This window comes from Globicephala melas, chromosome 16 (genome assembly GCF_963455315.2).
Source record: "Globicephala melas chromosome 16, mGloMel1.2, whole genome shotgun sequence".
Lineage (NCBI taxonomy): Eukaryota > Metazoa > Chordata > Mammalia > Artiodactyla > Delphinidae > Globicephala > Globicephala melas.
The window spans coordinates 12,044,387-12,070,450 of NC_083329.1; the positions used below are offsets into that span (position 1 = coordinate 12,044,387).

Below are 26,064 nucleotides of genomic sequence, written 5' to 3' on the forward strand. Positions count from 1 at the left end.
AATGTATTGATAGATTTCAATCTTGCTGGTAGGTCACTGCAGCTACTTTCTAAGATAGTAGTGATGAAGGAAGTTTCTACTGTTCTGTTTTTTCCTCAATTTGAGAAATGTGTCATTTCTAAGCAGTAAAACAACAGTGGAATGTGTTTTCTATACAAGTTTTACAGTGTTTGGGGGAAAGAAACATGTCATTTGAAACAAGGCAAAGCAGGTTATATGGTTTCATATAGTTAGTATGTTATAAGCCTTATCTGGACCAAAATGTTATCTAGTTATTTGTTTATATAAATGTAACTTACCCTAAACCCCAAACCCTATAACTTAGAAACTTCCCAAACACGTGCAATTTAGAACTTAAAACTTAGAAACTCCCCATAGAGCATATAACTTTTAAAAGTTTTTAGCTTACTTCAGAAACAGTTGCTTCATTAGGACTTGACATTAGCTATATCATCTTTTACTGGCGAGTCAAAATATACCCGAGTAGCTGGCACAGCTTTTGTTTTTTTCCCCCTAATATGGAAAAGGATCTTTAAAGGATTTGGTCACCTCTATTACTATTTTTTTCCCAACTTGGCAGTTCTCTTAGGAGCAGCTAAGTGTTACTTTTTCCTTTGCCAGGATCAAATTATTTTCCTTTTGAGAGAAATAAGTAACAGGGATTTTGTTTTTTTTAAATAAAGAGTAAAACTCCATTTATTTGTTAGACTACACAGCCTTGTTCTGATTCTGATTCTCTTCCACTCTGACTGATCTTTTTCTTTATTCCCAAAGGCTTCTCCCCATTCTGCAGGCTTTGTTCTTGGCCTTCAGCTTCTCTCTGTCCATTACTTGAAAGATTTCAGACATCCCCTTGTGCTGGAGGAAGAATAATATTCTACCAGGTGGTAATGTTTTGGACCACACAGATTTACAAGATTGTTATGGGCTTGCTGTGACAACAAGAAGTCGTAATTTTTCTCCCTAGCCAGAGTTAAAAGGAAGGCCTAGAGCTTTTTTCTACTAGTCCATCTGTCAGATTATCTAACTGTAATTAGTTGCAATTAATCTGAAAGGTCACTATGTTTGAGACACAATTTAGCCTGTTTAATTGGGCTTAATCATTTATTTCATAATTGCCAATACTGTATTCTTCTTAAGGAGCCAGTTCTTAATGAAAGTGGCCTTTTTGGTGGGGAGAAGGGACATGGAAGAGTAGAACTTTAATGCTTTTTGGACATAAAACAGTTCCTAGCTGCCCTTTAAATTTTTTTCTGTGCTACATTTACACCTTTGACTCTCCAGTTCGAGTTTTTCGGAACCAACAACCACGTGCTAGCAATGGAGAACAGAGGAGCACCTGTGACCCTTGGCTGTCCTGAGCTTGAATAGGAGCATTAGGCAGTGGTTCTCAAAGTAGCCGGCATAAGAATCACCTGGAGGGGGCTTCCCTGGTAGCGCAGTGGTTGAGAGTCCGCCTGCTGATGAAGTGGGACATGGGTTCGTGCCCCGGTCCGGGAAGATCCCACATGCCACGGAGCGGCTGGGCCTGTGAGCTATGGCCGCTGAGCCTGCGCGTCCGGAGCCTGTGCTCCGCAACGGGAGAGGCCTGCGTACAGCAAAAAAAAAAAAAAAGAATCACCTGGAAGGCTCAAATGGATTTCTGTATCATGTGTTACACGCTCCCCACTTTTCTGACTCCCTAAGTCTGGGTTGGGGCCTGGCAGGTTGCATTTACATTAAGTTAACAAGTTTCCAGGTGATGCTGATGCTGCTCTGGTATCAGATTTTGAGAGCCACTGATAGTAGGTAGTGGCCAGTCTTTGCAGTAGACCAAGAATGAATTAATAATACCTGCTATAGTTTCTGAATATATCCTCCCCTTACAAACAAATAACAAGAAAAAAAACTCAAAAGGAATATCTGGTAGGGCTTACCTGGTTTGCTTTAGCCTGTGTGAAACCAAATGCACTTCAATTTTTAATTCCAGAGCTACTAATAAGTAGTATGCCTTGGACTTTTTATATTAAACATTTATTTTGACTTCCATTAAATTAATTTACTTCACATACATTATTGAATACCTATCATATGATAGTTTGGAGCTGGGGCTCTAGCGCTGAATTCCTTCTCCAAGGGGCTTATGTGTAGTTTGAGGAAGATTGATAATAAACACATAATGTGTCAAGGGTTGATAAGTTACTTGGATAACAAAGTATGAGAGTTGAACATATTTATTCCTGCCTGGTATGAATTACATATCCCTAATAGTTTCTCATTTATTAGCAATCTGATAGTATTTCCTGAACCTTAGATTCCAGCTATTCCATGTGTTTTAGATTTTATTTCACTTTATTTTAGTAAAGGTCAGTTGTAGTACTTTCTCAATAGAACTGAGGCTGTGTGAGCTTGTTATCTTATGCGTTTCAAGGTTTAAGCCTTGTGGCGTGATGTTATGAGGGCAACCTGAGGGTTTTTACATTTTGTGAACTTGAATGTCTCTAGAGGGCATATGCATTCTCCAGCTCATTGAAATGCTCACTGCTCTTTTTTATTCTTATACCAGGCCTGTTTTACTCACTTATGTTAATGGCCTGGGCCTTGTAGGCATTTGAGTTTAGAATACCTTCTTTAAACAGTTTTAAAAATAGTGCACTTTTTTCAAGCTGGAAAATCTAACCTAGGTAAAATGTAGTTATTTAATGGTAATTTCATTTTTGTTTAGGTTCCATGTTTCATATTTTTTTTGGTTAGTCTGAACTTTTTTGTGGGCAAAGTTGAAAGCGATTGATTACATTTCTCTAGCTAGAGGATCTAGTTTTAGAATTCAGGACTGGACGCACGCACACACACACACACACATACACACACTGTGAGGCTGTGCATGTCAAATGTTGGATAAACCAAACAGCTAATATATTTTGTTTGTTTTAAGTCAGAGATTGGGTTGAGATTAGCAAGAAATTCAATATCTTAACATTTTCTGGATTGTCATTTTAAGTGTTGACCACAGATTGGTATGAAAAACCTTCCTAACCTTTGGCTAAGTGTATGAATACCAACTAGTGCTCGTTCTTCGAACTCCCTGTAGCTCTGCAGATGCTTCTCTGTGTTCTGCTTTCCTTTGCTACTGTGGTGAAGATTGGGTGGCTCCTGAGAAGAAAGTCATGTTAGCCAGTGTCTTAGTCTGTTCATGCTGCTGTACCAGACTATCATAGACTGGGTGGCTTATTTATCTCATGCTTTGGGAGGATGAGAAGTCTAAGATCAAGGCGCTGGCAGATTCAGAGTCTGGTGAGAGAGCCTGCTTCCTGGTTCATAGAAGGCCATCTTCTCACTGGGTCCTCACATGGCAGAAGCGGTGAGGGAGTTCTCCAGAGACTCTAAATCCATTCCTGTGAGGGCTCCGCCCCCATGACCTAAAAACCTCCCAAAGGCTCCACCTCCTAATGCCATCACATTGGGAGTTAGGGTTTCAACACATGAGTCTTGGGGGGACACAAACATTCACTCCGTAATAGGTAGGATGTAAGTGAATTGGTTTTCTGTTGTTTTTCAAGCAAAATATATGTGGAAATATAGCTTCTTTTTAGATGTGGAAATAGGATTTAAGATTTTCTACTGTGACTTGTGCCTTTTTCGTTTTGGTTTGAAAGTCTGTTTTCAAAGATATTTAAAACCAGAGCAGTTTTTGTTTTTTTTTTAATGCCACATGAAAGACCTGAGAGGCATCAGAAATCATTGCTTCTGTGCAACTTCATTCTGTCCTTACAGCTGCGGGACTTCACATCTTAGGTTCTTTTTCCTCTGTCACATCTTTGACTTGGAGATTTGCCAAAGTGAAACGTGTGCTTGGGAAGCAGGTGTCTCCCCAGCCGCAGTGCAGGGTGGAGTTAATTGAACCGAGTGGTCCAGGAACCCATGGGGTTGGTGTGTTCATTCTTGGCTTTCAGTACTTGAAGATTTCTTTCTGAGCTTGTCACTTACCTTCCTTAATTCCCAGCGTTTGGCGTAGAGCAGGTGTATGATGTGGTTTAGGTGATAGACACTTGATAGGAGGTTCAATAACCTAGAATCACATAGTGAGAAAGTTCTTTGTTTTTCAGTTACTTAAAAAAAAATTTTTTTTTTTTTAAATCCTTCTGAAAGCAGAAAGGTGGTATTTTGGAGCTAGCATGTAACACTTCTCAGCATCTGCCGATCTCCTTTATTCACAGGGAAAGCAAGCTTCACTCAGAACCTTTAAAGGCAGTAGGACCTAGCTAGAATTTAATAACACTGTGTTTATTTCTATATTGCACATGACACTACTTTTCTGTTTTTGATCAATTCTTATTTTGTTTTAAGTGCGAGTAGTTTTATGCACAAGGGGGTGATTCTAGGAAGCACCTGCAGGAGTGTGGAGACAGAGACAGGGATGGTAAGGAAGCCATAAAGAAGGCAACACTGCGGCGACTGGAGTGGAATCCCAGTGGGGACTTGGGAGTCAGTGCATACTCACCCAGAGTAAAGGGAGACGCGGGGTACTTACATTGAGTTCTCATTAGTCATTACTTGATGGTGACTCCTGGGGGTGTTAATTCTCTAGAACTTCCAACTGGCCTCTCCTTCAGGCAGAGCAACCCCGGCAGCCAGAGAGAACACTGGCATATAATGGTAGGTGTTGACAGTGGCCTTTGTGGATCACTGTAAATGGGTGGGGTACCAACAGTTTCAGCTTCACTCCCAGACGTGCTAAGCTTCTCCTACATCCTCGTCATCTTAGTCAACGGCAACCCCATCCTTCGGTGCTGAAGGCTAAAAACTTTAGAATCATCCTTGACCCTTCTCTCACATCTCACATCCAAACCATCAGCAAATCTTGTTGGCTCTGCCTTAAAATATATTCAAAATCTGACCTCTCCTCTTGCCCTCACTGCTACCACCTACTCCAATCCCCCATCATCTCACAGCCTTCTAACTTAGTTTATTGCTAGTACAGAAGCTGGAATGATCCATAGAAAATGAAAGTCAGATTACATCACTGCTCAAAACCTTCCACATGTCCTCATCTTAGAGTGAAAGGCAAAGTCTTTCCATTGCCCATAAAGCCCTCCAGCATCTGGCCTCCTTCTCCCTTTTGTGTGTGTACCTGTGTGTGCACACGCATGTACAGTTCTTTCTGTTTTTAGTCTTATATGTAGTCAAAACATTCCTCTCCATTTTCTTCCCTATTTTTTTTTTAGTGTGGGTTATGTGATTCATTTGTGAATTAGATTCATTTGCCACAGTTTGCCATTCCATCTTTACCACTACATCCTGGGTGAAATTTTGTGTTTTTTTCATACAGTGAATGTACTTTTTATAGTGTATAGTTCTGTTGGTTTTGACAAATGCATGGAGTGGTGTATCCGCTACCGCGGTTCCATACAAAAGAGTCCATTGTCTTAAAAATTCCTTCCTGCTTCCCCTTTGCAGACAGTCCTTCTTTCCACCTTCCAGTCCCACTGGCAACCACTGATCTGTTTTCCTCCCTATAGTTATGCCTTTATAAATAAATGAGAGTCTTACCATATGTAGCCTTTTTGGTCTGATTCTTTGATTTCAGAATACATTTAAGATGATTCTGTGTTGTGTAAATCAATAGTTCACTCCTCAAGTGTCCTTTAAGTATATTTAAGCAAAAAAAAAAGTGAACTGATTTAAAGAAAATATTGAACAAACATGATATGGGTGGCACATAGACGTGAGAAACGTCTTGAACCTGAATGACTAAAATTTGGAAATCAGTAGTGTGATAGAAAGATGCTAGGTCAAGGCTTTGCTTTACCTGGTACCTCTGCCAGTGATTAGCTGTGTACACTTGGGGAAGTCAACCTTCTGCTCTTGAGTTTCTGATAAAAATAAAGAGTAAAATGGCTGATCCAGTAGTTGTTAGCTCCTACCATGGTTCATAAGACACAGGGTATCTTAGGTGCTTTGGGTAGCTCTTTTTTTTTTTTTTTTTTTTGCGGCACGCGGGCCTCTCACTGTTGTGGCCTCTCCTGTTGCAGAGCACAGGCTCACAGACGCGCAGGCCCAGCGGCCATGGCTCACGGGCCCAGCTGCCCCGCGGCATGTGGGATCCTCCCAGACCGGGGCACAGAACCCGTGTCCCCTGCATCGGCAGGCGGACTCCCAACCACTGCGCCACCAGGGAAGCCTGGGTAGCTCTTTTTAACATTAGCATTTCATTGTTGTGAAGCACCCATCACCCCTGGATTTCACAGTTGTTAGGACAACCTGTTACAAATGCTTTATTAAATCTATCATGGAGGAATAAGAGCCAGCCGTTAAGAATGAGGTACGCCTTCAATGTAAGGCTCCAGTTCATCCACATTTTTTTTTCTGTTGGGCTTTTCTAAAGGATAGGCTAGGGAGAGCCTGAGTCAGAGCTGTAGTCATGTCCAGGAGGTACTGGTGGTGCGATAAATCTCTGTGAGTTTTTAGCACTCTAGCATTTGGAATTTAATTTCCATAGTCCTTTCCCTAGGTAGATTTCCCAGAGCTGTCTGTAAAGATGGATTGGAGGTCATAGTTTCCCAGAACTTTATCGTGGTTCGTGCATAGGCCATCTTGTCACATCGTTGGCAATGTGTATTTGAGGGTCAGTGCATGTTAAGAACTCTCCACTGATAACAGAAACCGGGAAAGGGAACCAGAGATAATTGCTGTTTTGTTTTTATTTTTGAAGATGAACAGATTCATAGTAATTCTTTTTTAAATCATAATTAATGGCTGCTTAAAATCCCTGGCCAGGTTGGGATTTTTGAAATTGGAAATGGGATAATAATTGAGTTGTATTTAGGTGACACAGTGTCAGTGTAAAATCGGAGAGTCAGTGGGAGGAGTTTGAGAATGCAGAACTGATTTGTGTTGATCTTACATGTGGCACATGGTAATACTAATTTCACTTTTTACTTTTAGTAATGAATGTTATAACTATTGAAGATTATAAGAGCACATACTGGCCAAAATTGGATGGTGCCATAGATCAGCTTTTAACTCAGAGTCCTGGTGACTATATCCCCATATCCTATGAACAGATATACAGGTAAGTCAAGATTTAATTTGCTTGGGTTTTAGAGGGTATAGTGAAGTTTACAGCAACTTGAATTATGACAGTTTGTATGCATATAATATATGATACCTACATTAAGGCTCTGTAAGTTATTTATATGTTCCGTACTTGTGGATTGGGGGTTTGATTTATACTTTTTGCTTCAGAATTGGTTTTCAAATGAAGATAGTGTTAATCCTACCTCAGCCTGCCACGCCCACCATACATAATGCAGAAATTATAGAGGTCAGTGGAAAAAGACAAAAAATATGTAGTTTTAGTATCACAGGGAGATGTTAGCTTAATCTGTTGATGTTTGTGGCACACAAGTTTAACTATCTTTGGTTATTTTGTTTCCCAGCTCCTGGTAAATGGAAGTAGCAAATCAGTGAGGACTGGGGTGGGTTGTGAGATCAGCCCAGTCACAAGAGGAGGAAGTGACAACTGTGCTGTTCTGCACAAGTGATGCACAAAGAGGTTACACAGCAAACGTTTTTGTTAGTTAGAAACCTGCTGATTGTCACTCTCTTCCTTATTTTGACATTCATTAAAACGAGAGAGAAACTGGCTTATAAGTAGTTATCATAGTCAGACTCTCAGATAATCACCCAATATTAGATTATCTAATACTGATAAAACATTTAATAGAATACTCAAAAAGATTATTTGTAGCTGGTAATAATGTCCCTTCCATATGAACACTGATTGGGGCAGGATAACTTTTTGTTTTAAGAGTTGCAATGAGTCACTTTTTGAGGCCTGAATTAATTATTTGACCAGTGGTTACATATTGAGGGTATGCCTTAACCTTAGGTTGAACTAAGTGCTTCAACCTTAAAATCGTTAACTTGGTTTTTCTGTCTCCCCTCCTCCCCACAGTTGTGTGTATAAATGTGTATGCCAGCAGCACTCGGAACAGATGTATAGTGATCTGATTAAAAAGATAACTAATCACTTAGAAAGAGTCTCAAAGGAGCTGCAGGTAAAGAACTTACAGTATTGGTTTTAGCTTCTTTGGGGTTTTCTGACTGGTTGGAATTAGCTTGTATATTATACCTTTGGAGGCTTGTTCATTTGATTATGATATAAATATATAAATATTTTAGAGATGAATATTGATCAAATGTCTTATCTTTGGAATAGATTAATTTGAAAATTTGACATAAACTGTGGACATTTTTGAATTAAATGTATTTCCGACTTTAATTCTGTTTATTACCATGCAGTATTTCTTTTATGTAAAACCTTATTCTGTTAACCTCAGTATTTGGTGACTTTTATATTATAAACGTGTATATTCTAATTTTTTTCTGGAATTTTTTTGAAAATTATTATCTTTGAAGTGGTATTTGCCTACCAGTTTCTAATATTTGCTAATATAAACAACTGAAGTCAGCATTTTGTTGATAAACCCTCTACAGATGAACATCATCCCAGCTGTAAAATCTGGGGCAAGTTGCAGGAAATATTTTATTTAAGGAAGCACTTGGCTTCTTGATCCTACTCTGCCCCTCCCTGCCTCAGTAAAGTTTCCAGTGCTTGAAGGTCAGGTACTATCTTTATTCCAGGACCAGATCACATTTTAGTTGTGGTGTAGAAGTTACAAGATGTGCAGAAAAGTCACTCAGCAGTAGATCACCAGGGTCCACACCACAGTTAGGAAGTGCTCCAGCAATTCTGAAATATCTACAGTTTCTAGCAAGTGCTGGGTTGCTATTTGGATATTCTCCTCACTTACCTGTGTTTTTTTTTTGTTTTTTTTTTAAGTATAGCCAGAGCTGTGTTTATCATAGCCAAATATATCTTTTTCCTGTTGTTAGTGTAAATTGTTTTCGTCATCTTTTTGCCATTAAATACAGAACCTTTATTCATTTAGTAAATATATTTCGTGCTAGGCATTGTATGTAAACCATAGATGAAACCTGAGATCTGCGCATTGTAGCTTTGAATGATTTGCTTACTAATTCTTGACTCTACCCTCTCTCTGAATCCCCACGTTCGATTTACTGCTGAATCCTAGTTATGTTCTATTTCTCTCTTGGCTCCTGTCCACTTGGCCACCACCCAGTCCAGGCCACATCATCTCAAGTGTTTTACTAAAATGCTCATCTTAGTTGGTGCTCTGCCTCTAGTCTTAACACATCTAACTAGAATCTTGCGTTTCAGTCAGAGTGACTGCTTCTAAAGTACAGCTCTGATTATCATATTCCTATTAGAATAAAGTCTAAATTTCTTAATATGATTTAGGAAGCCTTTCACTTTCTGACTCCTGCTTATTTCTGCAGCCTGATGTCTTACCTTTCTGCTCCTGCCTACTGAACTTATTTCAGTTCCTTGAACATTTTAGGTACTATCTCACATCTTGGCTTTTGCCATGTTTACTTAACTGTCTGAAACATTCTTCCTTTTCTTCTGCGCTCTTATTTTTTCGGTCAGTGTGAACTTAACATTTAGGCTGCCACTTAGACATCATTTGTTTTGGGAAACATTCTCTGATACCTTGTTCCCCAAGTCAGGTTTGGGAGCCCCTCATCTGTGCTACTGTAACACCCAGTACTTCATGGTAGTTCATTGTGTAATTTCTGGTTTAGCTGTTCCCCTTCCCCACATTCCCCACCCCACATGCCCACCTGAGAGGGCAGAGGAGCATGTCTGTTTTCATTATTGTGCTGTTAGTACCTTGCCCAGTATCTCATACGTACTAAGCATCACTTGCTGAATGAAATGTATAGCAGATGAATGTTTATAAATATTTACTCTCTGTTGGATAGTGAAAGCTTTTCTAGTAGAAATCCGAGTTTGGTCTCGTTTTTTAACATGAAGTCTTGGTGGTCTTTGGGGTGCAGGGTGTACCAGAGATTTCATTAGATCGACAAAGAACTCATCTCAAAAAAGATTGTTTTATGAATACTGTTTTGCTATTATTAAAATAATATTAAATATTCTAAAGCAGAAAGCGAACCATTTCAATTCAAATTATAAGGATAAAATAATTACTTGTCTTGCTTATAAAAGTTATCTATGAAATGTGAATTGGAAATTTTATAATATGTTTTACACGTATGCTTTGCCATCCCGTGAGTCACTAATTTGACTGATAGAATTGTGATTTGCTAGTTATTTGTCATATTGCAGTTTCTGCTTGTGTAGAATTTTTTCTTGTACTTAATTTTGTAAGCACTATACGACTACATTTCATTCTTACAATTAGAATATTACTGTAAAATGTTTTTTAAAGTTAGAGGGCACTATAGTACTGCGTTATCAAGCTCAGTCTAATTGGCAGTTTTGGAAGGCCACTTGGCTACATTCTCTGGCATAAATTTGCTTGATCAATTATCAGTAGTACAAAGGTAACCTGTTACTTGCCCAGGATGGGCTGCACAGGGTACTAATACTTGAGAGTCACTGAGGTTCAGAGAGTAAGTTTCTGAGGTTTTGGAGAGTGAGATCCCTGTCAGTGTGTGTAGAGCTCCTTTATTCTTTATCAGGAATGCATAATAGTTCATCGTACCTTGCTTTACTGATGAACCTCAATTTATTTAACCACTTTTTAATCCATGAATATTTAGGTTGCTTCCAGTCTTTTGCTGTTACTAACAGTGCTACAGGGAATAATCAATCTTGTAAGTTTTATTATGCTTCACTTCACTGTACTTCACAGATATTGCATTTTTTACAGACTGAAGAAGGTTTGTGGCAGCCATGTGCTGAGCAAGTCTTTCGGCATCATTTTTCCAAAGGCATTTGCTTGCTTCTTGTCTCTGTGTCACATTTTGGTAATTCTCACAATATTTCAAACTTTTTCATTATCTCTATATTTGTTACTGTGATTTGTGATCAGTGATCTTTGAATTACTGCTGTGACTTGTTGAAGGTTCAGATGACGGTTAGCATTTTTTAGCAATAAAGTATTTTTTATTATTTTTTTATTATTATTTTTAGCAATAAATTATTTCAAAATTAAGGTATGTACATTGTTTTTTTTAGATATAATGCTATTGCACACTTAATAGACTATGGTATAGTGTAAATATAACGTCTATATGCACTGGGAAACAAAAAATTCATGTGACTCGATTTATTGATATTTGCTTTATTGTGGCGGTCTGCAGTTGAACCTGCAGTATCTCTGAGGTCTGCCTGGCATGTCATTTACTATGTCCATATTTTGTGGTTCACAAAAGTTGTACCAAGTTATATGCTTCCACTGGTTCTATACGTTTCAGAGTGCCTGTTTTCCCTACCATTACTAATATGGCGTATTAGGTAACTAAAGAATTTTTGCTTTATACTAATAATAGGAATAATTCTTATAAAAATAACATAGACAGACTTCCCTGGTGGCGCAGTGGTTGAGAGTCTGCGTGCCGATGCAGGGGACACGGGTTTGTGCCCCGGTCCGGGAAGATCCCACATGCCAAGGAGCGGCTGGGCCCGTGAGCCATGGCCGCTGAGCCTGCGCGTCCGGAGCCTGTTACTCCGCAACGGGAGAGGCCACAACAGTGAGAGGCCCGCGTACCACAAAAATAAATAAATAAATAAAAAATAACATAGACAAGGGTGATAGCTCTTTTGATGCTAGTATTTAAAAAACCATATTGATAAATGTGAAGGTAATATACGATGTAAAACCAGGGAATTTAGCTTGTCTTTAGAATCTATACGTGTCCTACTTTGAGTTCAGCAATATGGGACTATAAAAAAATCTTACTTTGAAATGATCTTTTTTGTAAAAGAATGTAAACTCGAACGATTGTTAAATAGCAGGGTAAAGTGGATAAAAACATGGGGACCTGGGCTCTGGTCTCAACTCTGCCACTCAGCAACTGTGTGCCTCTTGATTAAACATGCTAATATCATCTTGTGAATTTTCTCAACGTTAAAATGAAGTGGCTTTACTGAAACACCTGGTTGCTTTAAGCTCAGTTCTAAGATATTTTTTCTTTGCTTCCTGCTTGGCAAATGCTTCTTCATTCTCTTCTCAGGCTTAAACTCATTTGTGTCCACCTGTGTAAAATCTTCCTAGAACCCTCACACTCCCCTCAAACAAACAAGCAAACAAACAGGCCATTGGAACTTTTTCTTCTGTGCATTCGTAGCGTCTTGGCAATAACTCTGTATTGTTTTTGCGACCATGTCTGGCCACCTCACAGCCCTGTCCTCCTTTGAGGGCTTGTGTTTTTATCCTTAGTGCCTGGCAGTTACAGCTCAGCAAATGTTGAGTGAATGCTCAGCATCAAATTTGACCAGTGGGAAGAGTAGCATAATTAGCCTTGTATGACCACTAATCTTTGTGTCTCTAGGTGCTTAGGCAATGAATTTATTCATTGTTCAGTTAATCCAGTACATTAATTTATTCAGTGTTGCAAGTATGTGGCATAATCCTGGTGTAATCTCTACTTTATAGAGACCTTAAGGGCAGTTTTCATTGGGGACAGAACAAGAGTGTATGCCAGGGCCCATGAGCCAGAAAAGTTTTATTTGGGTGGAGTGTTTTGTTTGCAGTTGCAGCTCTGATTTTAGTAATGATACATTGTTACTATGAGCTAGAACAGGAGTGTGGGATGAGTTGAATTTGACAGATAATCAGAAATTTAGTGTTGGGGTTGATAAAATCAATGAGTTGAACCTTTAGGGCATCAGCCTCTTATCTCTCAAGGGCATCTTAAAATAACTACTGGTGTGTGTATAGTTTACATGGCCCAGAGTGACTTACTTATCTCTATCAAAAGCCATATATCAGTGTTGGAGGGACTGAAGAGTGTATGAAATAATGTTTCCTATTCCCCAGTTACTGATTTAAAAGCTAGAGAATACTGGTTTTTAGAGATTGTAAAAGATTATTTTAATTTGTTGAACCTAAATGCTTTAATATAACAACATAATCTAACTTGCTTCCTCTTTTAAAAAAATAAATATTGTTTTCATTTTGGAAACAATGACTTTTTGACCGGCAACTTAAAAATTTTTCTTGTTAAATTTATTAAACTACTTATATAGCTAAACCTACTTAGTATTCTGCTTACTCTTGTATTTTATTACATGTATATCTTTACTTTTTACTTACTACTAGATTGTTTGAACTGTGACATATATTTTGCGTTAGTTTTTTTTTAAACCGTTATCTCCGCTTGTGCTTCACTCCTCTGTTCTTTAAATGTGGTAATGAACATCTCTATTTTATTTTCCTTTTTCCATGCCTCCTGAACCTCAAAATGTGAATTTCCAGTTCTGATTTTTTGATATACCAAAATTGGTTTATTAGTTCAGTAAACAATATTCTGGTTAGTTTTGGCAAATTCTGTTGAAACTTTTAGCAATCACTGTACTTTTGGTGAGGGCTCAAACCAGCTTTTCCAAATGCCTATTCGACAGTTCAACTTGGATTTCTTCTGACAGATACTTCATATTCATGTCTGAATCTAAATTCCTCTTCTCTCAAATCAGTTTTACTCTCAGACTTGAGATTTTATATTCACCTTTGACTCCTTTTTTCTCCCTTACCTGTTATTTCCAGGTGATAGTCAAGGTTGATAGAATACGGCAATTTCATTTGCTTCTGTCCCCTTTCATTCCCATTGCTGTCATCTTTTTCCTTATTATTGGTTCGTGCCTGCACTAGAGCAGTACTCTCCTAACTGGTCTGCCTTTCTGCAGTCTGTTCTTTTGACTGACTAATCCTCTAAAAATGCTAATTTTTGATGGGCATACTTTCTTGTTCCCAAACCTTAAAGACTCCTTGTTGCTTTTCTCAATCACAGTTGATTTCTTGGATAGTATAAAAACAACTGAGCTGGTTGACTGGTTACAGGGCTACCTAGTGGGGAACTTAATATAGCTAGCTCTTTCCTATATAACTATGCAAGGTACTCTGTTAGGTACAGCCGTAGACATATGATTGATAAGGTAGATAATTTTAGACCAACCCTCCTGCTGAGAACAATTTTTAAAATGGGCCAGGGAGCTAATAAAAAAATGAAGAATTGTAGGACCAAGACCTGGGAAGAGAAGGAAATCCAGAGACAGGAGACTAGCACTTGTGCCATTTCTCTTCTAGAGGCACCTATTTATTCTGGAAGAAGAGGCTGCTAGGCTGAGGAATTTAATAGAGCTTTGATGGGTTTATGGGGATAGAGTAATAAAAATTGGAGGTCAGGTCCCACCAAACCTAAAGGATCACATCCCAGGTATAGTAAGAATAATAAGTTACAGACTAGCTTGTTGTAGCTGACACTTGATTCCTGACTGGATTCAGATGGTCTGGATTTGCTGGCTCCTCTAGTTGCTTACCAGAAGCGAAAGTAAATCCTTCCTGGAGAAAGAACATTATCCTAGACATCAAATTGTTTCCATAATTTTTCATAAACAGTGTCTGACGTTCAGTCAGAAATATGTAGTTATATTAGGAGGTGAGGTGATCATAAAACCAAGAGAAATACATTTTTTAGACAAGAATTGGGAGAGTGCTTCCCTGGTGGCGCAGCGGTTGAGAGTCCGCCTGCCGATGCAGGGGACACGGGTTCGTGCCCCGGTCCGGGAAGATCCCACATGCCGCAGAGCGGCTGGGCCCGTGAGCCATGGCCGCTGAGCCTGCGCGTCCAGAGCCTGTGCTCCGCAATGGGAGAGGCCACAACAGTGAGAGGCCCGCGTACGGCCAAAAAAAAAAAAAAAAAGGAAAAAAAAAAAGAATTGGGAGAATTCATCACCAGTAATCTCTAACTTTAAAGAAATACTGGAATGTTCCTCAGATAGAAAGAAAATGTCCCTAGATGAAAATTTGAAGAACCAGTAGGAATGAAGGAAAACAAGGATAAATATGCAAGTGTAGAATAATAATAGTGATAATGTCTTATAGGGTATAATATAAATAACCCAAACACATGACAGTTGCATGGAAGATGGAAGAAGGTAAAAGGATTTAAAATGTTCTAAGGCCCTTGCATTGTTGAGGAAGAAGTAAAAGTACTCATTTATTTCAGTCTATGGGAAGACAAGGATGCAGTCTATAACCTTAGGGTAATAACTGAAAAAAATAGTAAAACGTGTAATTAACAAGATAATAGAGAAAATGGAATAATTTGAAAATAAAGGAGTCAAGAAAGGGTAGAGAAAGGTACAGAGAACAGATGGGACAAATAGAAGAATAGTAAGGTGTATCAATTACATGAAATGTTAAAGACAAAATGCTGCATTAAAAAAGTAAATAATTATTGGACTGAATGACATTCTGCAGCCTTACTAAATGCTGCTAACATGAGACACATCTAAAATATAAGGAGACAGAAAGATTGCAAGCAAGTGATGAAAAAAGATACACCATACAAACATTAGCCAAAAAGAAAAACAGTATAGCTACATTGACATCATAAAAAGTAGACTCACAGCAAGAAGTATTATTGGATATAAAGAGAACCTTTTATTATGACAACGTTCAGTTACTAGGAAGATAATAATTCTAAATTTGTATTGACCCAAAATACCCAGAAAAATCAACAGATCCAAAAGGAGAAACAGACAACTCCACAATCATAGTGAGAAATTAACACATCAGTGGCTTTAGCGTTTATCTCAAGAAATTAGAAAAAGAACAACAAATGAAACCCCCAAAAAAGAATTAAGTCACAATCTCTGCTAGTGTACCTTTGGAACAATAAGAAATATTCAGGGAACTGTGGTACAAAGCAGAATAAAGAAAGTGCTGTATCAGACTAAAGGTGAAATGATCACAGACAGATGGAGGGATGAAGAGGAAGATGGCGTTAAAAATACGTCATGAAAAATGATATTTGGGGAGAGGGTGTTTTGAGCTGAGAGAACTTCCATAAGTAAAGGCTTATGGGTAAGAGAGGTTTGGGTAACAAGGAGTGATCCTATGCGGATAGAATGTGAGGTATTTGAGGGAGATTGGGAGGTGATAAGGATGAAAAAGGCAGGCTGGGGCCAAATTGTAGAAGGCCTTAAAGGCCAGGAGTTACATTTTAGGAAGATCGATACAAGACGGATTGGAGTAGGAAAGAATGAGATGTGATTACAGTAGACTAGATGAACTACAGGTCCACAGTCCCTTATCTGTAATTCAAAAATAGAAAAAAAGCTTTGAAAATGGATTTGTTTCCCTCTAAGTTTGGTGCCAAAACTCATTTGGAGTAAAATTTGATTTAAACTCATGTGAGGAAGGAACTTAGTTGGGAACATTCATGTATTTTCTCCCAGAAATATCAATGGATTGATATTCCCAATCTCTACTGGGTATTTTACATAGTATTTGGTATGTGTACCATAATACCTTCTAAATCTGAAATCCTCTGAATTATGGCACATCTGGCCCTAGGAATCTTGGATAAGAAATTGTGAACCTGTTGGCAATGAAAAGGGAGAAAGAGATGTCTGGGGCACATTGCAGAGATCAAAGAAACAGGATAGATAAGACAATAAGTTGGAAGAGAGGTGGGATGAGAGGATTTAAAGATCATTTTGGTTTCAGTGTAATTGTTAGAAGTTGGTAGTGGGGACTTGAGAGAGTGAAGGAGAATGATAGTGGTTTTAGAATGTTTATTAGTTCAGCTAACATTTAGTGTCCACGTGCCAGGCATTGTGCTAGATGCAAAGGGTACAGTGATAAATAAGATGGATTTGTTCTTTGTACTGTTTAGGGGAAATGTGCGATGGTCATTTTAATACACTGAAATGTGATGAGTAGTAGGATAGAGATATGAAATGAGTCACAAGTCTTGCTGATTTTCTCCCTTGTAAAATGTCTCAAATTTATCCCCTGCTACTTCCCTAGTTTAGGTCCTTAGTCGTACTTTCTTGAACAATAGAAAAAGATTTCTAGTTTGTATCTTGACCCTGCACCTTCCCTCAATCCATTTTGTTTATTTTTTAGACGTGTCATGTCATTCATTTTCCCAACCTTCTGCCTCTCCTTTTACCTAAAGAGCAAAGACCATACTCCTTCACAAGAATTTCAAGGCTCTTTACACCTGAACTCAGCAAGATAGTGTAACAGTATTTGCTTTTAAAATTTAAATGTGGGAGAGGATGTCTTTTTATCTTTGTGTATTTTCTTAGTTTCTTGTGCCACTATTTCTTTCCTCCCTTCCCTTTCTGCAGAGGGGGCATTCTAGTTGTCTGTTAGGGTTTTCCCAGTTTTTAACTTCTCTATTCCCGGTAGGCTTAACTAATCACTTTCTCTTCTTTGCTGCTGTAGCACTTTATTTGTGTTGCTGCTAGAGTACTTAGTTTAGCACTTGGGATATATTTAGTTACCAGCAGGATGTCACCTTTGCAACACAGGGAGCTGCTTCTTCTTTTTTTTTTTTTAAATAAATTTATGTATTTTATTTATTTATTTATTTTTGGCTGCGTTGGGTCTTTGTTGCTGCGCACGGGCTTTCTCTAGTTGCAGTGAGCAGGGCCTACTCATCGTTGCGGTGCACAGGTCTCACTGCGGTGGCTTCTCTTGTTGTGGAGCGGGGGCTCTAGGCACGCGGGCTTCAGTAGTTGTAGCATGCAGGCTCGGTAGTTGTGGCTTGTGGGCTCTAGAGCGCAGGCTCAGTAGTTGCGGCTCAGAGGCTTAGTTGCTCCGCGGCCTGTGGGATCTTCCTTGCCAGGGCTTGAACCCGTGTCCCGTGCATTGGCAGGCGGATTCTTAACCACTGCGCCACCAGGGAAGCCCATAGGAGCTTCTTAAGGGCATGAATCCTGACTTACTTGTTTCTCTTGGCCTGTGTGGTATTGAACTAAGTGCTCATTAGGTAAATATGCTGGTCTTAATGCTATTAATCAGATGTTTCCAGTCAGGAGTGTACTTCTCTATCCCACTGAAGTTAGACTTGGTCAAGTGCTTTGGCCTGTGGATCGTAAGAGAAAGAGAAGTGTGCTTGGTGAGGCGTTTACCCAGAGATCTGAGCCTTTAAGATCGGCAGTGCAATTTTCCATGTCTCCCTTTCTCTGCCAAGTGTTCTAGGTGGTAGAGGCTCCCTTAACCTGCGTCCCTGGGTGATTATAACATGAAGCAGACCCTCAAGATGGGCATGTAACATGGGAGGAAGAAAACTTTGCTATATTATTTTTTCTTTTTAAACACATTAAAAATTTTTGTTATTTTTTTATTGAGATACAGTTCACATACCCTAACATTCACCTTTTTAAAGTGTACAACTCACTTTTAGTATGGTCATGAAGTTGTGCAGCCATCATCACTAATTTCAGAACATTTTAGTCACCCCAGGAAGAAGCCAGCACTTATTAGCAGCCACTCACTAATCTCCCCTCCTGTCAGCCGCTGGCAGTAACTAATCTACTTTGTGGATTTGCCTATTCTGGACACTTGATAGAAATGGAATTCGTCAATATGTGACCTTTTGTATCTGGCTTAATTTACTTATTAGCATGTTTTCAAGGGTCATTCATGCTTATAGCATGATACTTCATTCTTCTTTTTGGCTGAAAAACATTCCATTGTTTGGTTATACCACATTTTGTTTATCTAAGCTCTGTTTTGTTAAGTCACTGAGATTTGGGGGGGGGCGTTGACTGGTAAAATCAGTATTTGAATTGATAATACTTAGAAGATTCTGTTTTATCTCACTACCATTTGGATAATTGAACTTCATGGATATAACATCCTTTACTCTTAAAACTGTTTTAAATGACACTTAGACAATTTGATTATTTTTGTGTACATTTGAATCCGGAATCCACTAGAGCAGTTGGGAGGCATTTTCTCCCCACGTAATGTTGATAAATTTATTGTATATGTTAATATACTTCATCAAATTGAGAGTATATTTTCACTTTGGCCAAATAAAAATATTCTGGTATTTTGATCTAGTAGCTTTATAGTCAGGAACCCACTAGCAAGTGTGTTTCTTCCAACAGTTTCTTTGTCAGTGGTTTGGAACTTAGACTGTACATTACCACCAAGAAACAGTGTTTAAACAGAGATTTTGACTCCCAGGCCAGGACAATAACATTGAATTGTTAGGAACAGCACTGATAATACTAACCTGAGTGCAGGGTCCTGAGGAGGAGAGACCACAAAGACAGAAGCAGAAAAGGAAAATGGTGCAGTTTTTATTCTCAAATAAGGCAGAATTTAGAATAGTTTAAATGAGTATTTGTCAGCTATTTTAAAGGAAGTTAACTAATTGCGTTTAAACCATTCATTTAAATGAATTTAGAGTAATTTTAATGTCTTTTAAGCTAAATATATCAAATATATCTTGGTTGAGTTAAATATAATTTAACTCTCAAACCAATTAATAATGGAAATTAATAGAAACTAAATCATAATCAGTCAACATGACTTAACTTTGCTTCAGTCTTCATAGACGCCAGATTACCTGTAAAAGCTTTATTGCCATACTGCCAACAAATGAAACCAAGTTTATCTTCCTGTTTAAAATGGGCCAAGGATTGCTTTGCTATTTGTGTTTTGTCCAGTGGGTGGCAGCATAATTCAACTAGTTGTATGCAGTCATTTGAAAGCTTGTATACCTTTTAAAGGCTATAATTTCTATATCTGTTGAGCTACAAAGTGTGTTTAAAAAAATGTTTCATTCTCCCAAAATAATGCTGTTTACTCTTTGCTATAGTGAGGAAGATTTTTAGATAGAACATTGTTATCCTTTCTACATAGATTTCAAGTAAGGTAAATATCACTGCCAACTGGTAACTATCTCTTCACAGAAAGTCTTTCTTTTTTTAAAAAATAAATTTATTTATTTTATTTATTTATTTTTGGCTGCGTTGGGTTTTTGTTGCTGTCCGTGGGCTTTCTCTAGTTGTGGCGAGCGGGGTCTAATCTTCATTATGGTGCGTGGGCTTCTCATTGCGGTGGCTTCTCTTGTTGCAGAGCACGGGCTCTAGGTGTGTGGGCTTCAGTAGTTGTGTCACGCGGGCTCAGTAGTTGTGGCTCGCGCGCTCTAGAGCACAGGCTCAGTAGTTGTGGCGCATGGGCTTAGTCACTCCGCGGCATGTGGGATCTTCGCAGACCAGGGCACGAACCAGTGTCCCCTGCATTGGCAGGCGGATTCTTAACCACTGTGCCACCAGGGAAGTCCCCAGAAAGTCCTTCTGAATAAGTATTTGGAGATCTATTTTTAAGTCCAAACTAGAACTTAAGCGAAGTTGTTCTTAGAGAATTTGCCAGTGAGACGCCTTAACCCTCTATCAGTCTACAGGCTTCCATTCAGATCATAATTCTAATAAGTTTACTACCATCCTTTGAAGGCAGGGTCTGTGTTTTCTTTTCATGTGTCCTTATAGAACTCAACATAATGCCAGGCCCCAAAGAGATCCAGTAAAAGTACTTACTAGTTGACAAAAATGAAAACCATATGCTTGCCTTACAGCTGAGATTATTAAAACCACCTACTTATTCCAGTTAAAACAGCATCCTTAACTCAGGAAATGGAATTTATGATGAGCAGGAGAGTCAAATCACTTAAATAATGAATAATTATTTGCAGTTGTTTATTATCAGAGTGTAGAGTACATTTAGGAGTTGTATTCTTTTTAAAACAAACTTTTTGTTTTGAGACAGAGTTATGTACTTGAATTAGAAGTTTTGCTCAGTGGTAAAAGAGATGAGGCATATAGGAGATTGAGAGGTCCTCCTATTTCATCTGACTTTGGATATTTTCTCTTATGAAGTAATCTTGAACCTTTTGTAACTGTTCTTTGTTACCTAGCTAGTCAGTTAAAAAGCTGAGATTAGAACCTAGGTTTATCTCATTGTTATGTGGGTAAGCTAAAGGAATCCAGGATCACAGAAGCTTGGCTTTAATTTTGTTTAGTGTTCAAGTCCAAATAGTATTTGGAAAAGGAGGAAAGTCTTACCTTAGAAATAAGCGGGGAAGAAATTTCCGTATAATTGTAATAGTAATGATAGTAACAGTTAACTTTGAAAGTTAAGAGACCTAAGAGAGAAATGTCTTCTACTGTCTTTTAGACTCACCTTGACCTTTTTTATTGTTGCTTTTAATTAGAAAATCATCCATACAACTTATATTAGGAGCATCAGAGATGTGCATTATAGTTCCTACTAGCTCCCGAGATTCATTTACCTTCTACGTAACCTACGTTTCTTGGATACTTTACTATGGAAACAATATCTACACAGCAGGAATGGGAATGGATGAGAATATAACGCCAGATGTATGTATTTGTCTATTTGGAAAGAAATTCCAGTTTTATGTAGCATCTCTGTCAGCCTTAGGTGTAATTAGTGTTGCTTCTGGAGCCTTGATAAATCTGCCTGTTGGCAGAGTGGTATTGCTCTGGAAAGTCATGGAATAAGTTGGTTAGACTAAAAGTATATTACACGCTATTCATTTTTGCTAAAGTTAGTCATGTAGAGGCAAATTTTTTTAAAAAAGTAGTTTCCAGTTTCATTCAGAAAATAATATTAAGGGAGCATTCAGATCCATTTGTATCGTATCCATAATGCCGAAGTCATACTTGGTAATATAGGAATAAATGTTAAAATGTTAAAAGATTATGAAGGAACTATTTGAAAACTTTTAGCATTTCTGTTTGACTTAAAAAAAACCTTTTCATTTGTCTGCTGTAATTCCCTATCTTTTTATGCACGTTTCCCACCTCTTCTACTGGGTCCTAACATACATTAATCATAGTTATTTTAAAGTCTCTGTATGATAGTTCCAACTTGTGGGCATCTCTGTGTCTGGGCCTGTTGACTGTTTAACTCTTGACAGTGGGTGTGTTTTCTTACTTTTTTGGTGTTTCTAATTGAATGCTAGACATTGTATAAAAGCATCAGTAGAGACTGACATAAATAATATTTATGCTTAGTAATGGGCCTGCCACTCTTCTGTTGGGCTGTTGGTGTGAGGAGTTGAATCAGTTGTATTAGTAGTTGACTTGGGTTTGCATTTTATCATTTCAATAACCAGTAAGGCCTCAGATTCTCTAGCAGTGGACAGTGACTGCTCTGGTCCTAGTGTGAATCAGGAGGGGGTTTTCAGTGCTCCTGCTCTATCCTCAGCCCTTATGGCGGGGGCCTTTCTTTGCACTGTTGCCCTCTCCCAGCAGTGAGTGGATGGCTGTTGCTTATTACTTGGTGCAAGGCTTCGGGGGTGGGGAGCAGGGTTTTTGGTTTGGGTTTTTTCCCTGGTTCTCTTACTCCTGCCTCAGTCATAGGTAGTCCCCATGCACCTGAACCCTCGGAAGTGGGGCTTTCTCAGTGTTCTCATCTCCCTCTTCCTCACCCCATTTGCAGATAGCCTTTTCCTTCTCAGTTCAAGGTCTAGAACTGGGGTTGGTAAACTTTTGCTGCCAAGGGCCAGATAGTAGTTATCCTCACGGGCCTTGTGGTCTCTATTGCAGCATCTTTAACTCTGCTGTTGCAGCATGAAAGCAGTGGTGGACAATTCATACATGAATGGACGTGACTGTGTTCCAGTCAGATTTTATTTATAAAAACAGGTGGTGGGCCAGATTTGGCCTGCAGGCTCTGGTTTGTTGACCCCTGGTCTAGAGCTCCGGAGGGTTTCTTGCTTTCTCCCTGCCCCTTGCACCTCTTGTCCCCTATACCCTGTGGCAACCAAATTTCGCCTTGCATCCACGGGGGGCTTTAGGAGTGAGCAAGTTTCCTGCACTTCCCTCAGCAGCAAGATGCTTCTGTTTTGTAGTAATGCAGAAACCTGGGCATGAGTGGATTTTCTGCCCCCTCCTCAGTGATTGGTGACCTTTGCCTGTGACAGGAGGGCTAGAGGATTCCCTGTCCATCCCCCCACAGTAGACAGTTTTTGCCTCAGGTAAAAGAAGGGTCACCAGGGTTCAGGTGGATCTCCTACCCCTTCCCTTCAACAAATGGCTTTTGCTTTGTAGGTGAGTAGGGTCCGGCACATAGGCAGTTTTCATTCATGTCTTCCATAGGCAGCTAATCAGCAGCTGTTTACCGGTGATGGGCCCGCAGTGTGCGTGGGTTTCCTTAGGGACTCCTGCCCCACCCTCAAACATTGACAGGCCTAGCACATCTGTGCCATAGAAGGTGGCTCTCTGATCTCTTTCACTGCCCTCAATTATTCATCTCAAAGGCCCAGTGGAAACCCATGGAAAAGAGCTGGGGTGTAGGTATGGACCGCCCTTGTGTTGAGGCTCCCAGGGATTCTATACTGCTAGTTCACACTTGGCCTTTAATGGTTGATTTCAGCTTCGGTTGTTCTTGTACCAGCTTTTGTGGCTGCCATCACCAGAGAGAAACAGTTCACGTGTTCCTTCTTTCCTTAGAAGAGCTTGTAACGCTTTGGAATTCAGTTCACCTGGTTGGACATGGCAGTTGTAAAATGTAATGACCTCAGGTCTCTGATGAGCTCAGAAAATTGATGATGTAGGTTAACTAGCTTTTTCTTACCATCAGGGCAGGACTGATGTTCTCTGGTGGCTTTCTGCATTCTAAGTGGAGTTAGAACTTCACCATTGCACTTTAATAACTTCATAATCACTGAAGTTGATAATAATCAAGAAGCTGTTAAGTTAAAAAGAACAATTCACCTGTAGTCTTAACACTAATATTAAAATGTTAGTGTATCATATTTTCATTGATTTCAGTATAGTTTGCAGCTGCAGTGTCACTGTTGTCATGCAATAAATGCCTTGTGTAGGGTGGGTAATTACTGCTCTGCTCTTTCTTGGATCCTCTAGACTTCCTTCCCATAGAGCACCTCTCTTTCCTTTGAAGTGGTCTAAGGTACAGGCTTCTAAATGCTTAACAGCTGCTGGGCCAGCTGTTTAAAGAATCCCCTGAAGTTCTCTTTAAAAATATACACTTCTGGAAAGTTTCTGAGTCTGGACTTGTGGCAAAGGAATCTGCATCATTAACAAGCCCTTCAGGTGACTTGGAGAGCAGCATGCTTTGAAATTCACTGGCCTAGGCAAATGTACCATAGTTCCCGAAACTGGTCTCTCTCAAGCAACTAGTGGTGTCATTTTTTGTTTAAATGTAAGATTGTATTGTTGCTGACGACACGCAACACATTTGCACCACTGAAGTGCTGATCTGGAGTAGAAGCACCATGCAAACCTGGATAATGCAGACAGCAGAGCTTGGTTTGAAGTACCTAATGAAGAGGGACTGATGAAGTAGACAATGGTGGGGCCAGACAGTCATTACAATCACGTTGTTGAAATACATTTGGTCTGTGAGGTGTCAATGATATATATAGCTGAGTGACAATAGCAGATTACAAAATAATTCCATATTTGTTATAAAACATACACACAGAAGAACAGAAGAAAATGTTGTTGGTAGTTATCTACCATTCTTGGTAGTGGTTGTTTTCCTATAATTGCATTTTTAATTTTAAAAATTTCAGTGAACATGTGTTACTTCCACAAAGATATATGTTAGTGGCCTTGTTATGTTTATTAGATCCCTCCTTCCCATCTTTTCTTCCTCCTTATTTCATTATAACATATGAAAGTCATTTCTTTATTTAAAGACAACTACAACGTTTTTGTGAACATAAAAGCAAATATTCTTAAATTTTTTTCATGTTTCATTTTGGTGGGGTGGGGATAGGGCGTAGATAGAAGAGGAGGGATATAATTATGAAACTGTGGAACTTATTTCTATTTTACATCTGCAGTGTCCAGTTTGGTTACCATTTAGTCACATGTAACTTTAAAATTAAAGTGACATAAAAGTTCACTTTCTTAGTTTGTTTTATTAAATACATTTCAGGTGCTCAGTAGTCACACATGACTAGCGGCTGCCATATTGGACAGTGCAGGTATAGGACATTTCCATCATCACAGGAAGTTCTGTTGGGCAGTACTGACCTAGACCATAGTATATTTGTCTGTTGGCTAGTAAAATTATTTAAACAAGTCATGCTGTTCTAAAAATTAATATATGTCTAATTAGAGTAACTGACCAAGCTTCCTTATCTAGCTTTCAAAATTAAAAATAATTAAGGAATATACTTAGTAAGCAAATATATATATGTGTGTGTATGTATATATATTTTTTTAAGGGATATTTAGCAGATTGGTTCTATAAAACTCTTAAGTACCAAAATTATTTTGTTTTTATATGATGATACATGATTATCATCTAATTCTACTTCTTTTAAACTTAATTTTTCTTTAAAATTACTCTCTACAAAATAGCATCTGTATGAAGTAATTCATTGCAACATCTTGTGGTAATAAAAGATTAGCAACAAGCTATCAAATGGGGGACTGGTTAAATAAATAGTACATTCAAACATTGTACTTAAAAGAATAGATTTCTTTCAAAAGTGGTTTGAGGACCTCTAAGGGTCCCTGAAATCTTTTCAGGGGGTCTGTAATACTACAGATACTACAGTATTTCTAATACTACTAAGATCTTGTTTTCCCTTTTCACTGTGTGGCTCTTGGGTCTGATGGGTAGAACTGCTTGGTGCCTTAGCATCTTCACCTCTACAGACGCACAGCAGAAAACAAAAGCATTGCACTTAAGAATGTGCTAGATGAAGCAATGAAAAATATGAATTTTATTGAATTGTGACTTTGCGTGTACTTAGAAAAATATTCTTTGTGAAGAAATGGGAAGCTGTATACTAAAGTAACAGTGATTGTTTTGAAAAATAGCACTTCTGTGGTTATATGAGTTTTGAGCTAAGCTAGCTATTAAGCTAGTGTTTTCCCCTATAAAACACTCCTTTTATTTGAAAGAATGACTGACAAACTATGGTTATTTAGACTGGTGTTTAATAGACATTTTCTGAAAAATGAAAGAAGTGTGTCACTTCAAGGAAAACAACTGACGGTGTTTGTTGCCAATGAGAAAATTTGAGCTTTGAAGTGAAAATTAGAATTTTGGAAAACCTGCATCTACAATGATGATCTTGATAACATCCCAGTACTTAAAAAGACTTTTCTGATGAGATAGATGATGATAACTTTTTTTGATGTTGTATAGTGAAATGTGTCAACATTTAGATCTACATAACTCAGTGAGTCAGTATTTTTCAAATGACAGGTTTGTA

General features: G+C 38.6%; 1 protein-coding gene across 2 annotated transcripts in view; it reads left to right on the forward strand.

Moving 5' to 3' along the window:
* CACUL1 (CDK2 associated cullin domain 1) overlaps nt 1-26,064 on the forward strand; it is a 72,217-nt gene that overhangs the window by 14,819 nt on the left and 31,334 nt on the right. For both annotated transcript variants that reach the window (XM_030839400.3, XM_030839401.3), the window contains exons 2-3: nt 6,925-7,051; nt 7,937-8,039. In XM_030839400.3, the coding sequence (XP_030695260.1) occupies nt 6,925-7,051; nt 7,937-8,039 (230 nt within the window). The remainder of the gene's footprint in view (nt 1-6,924; nt 7,052-7,936; nt 8,040-26,064) is intronic.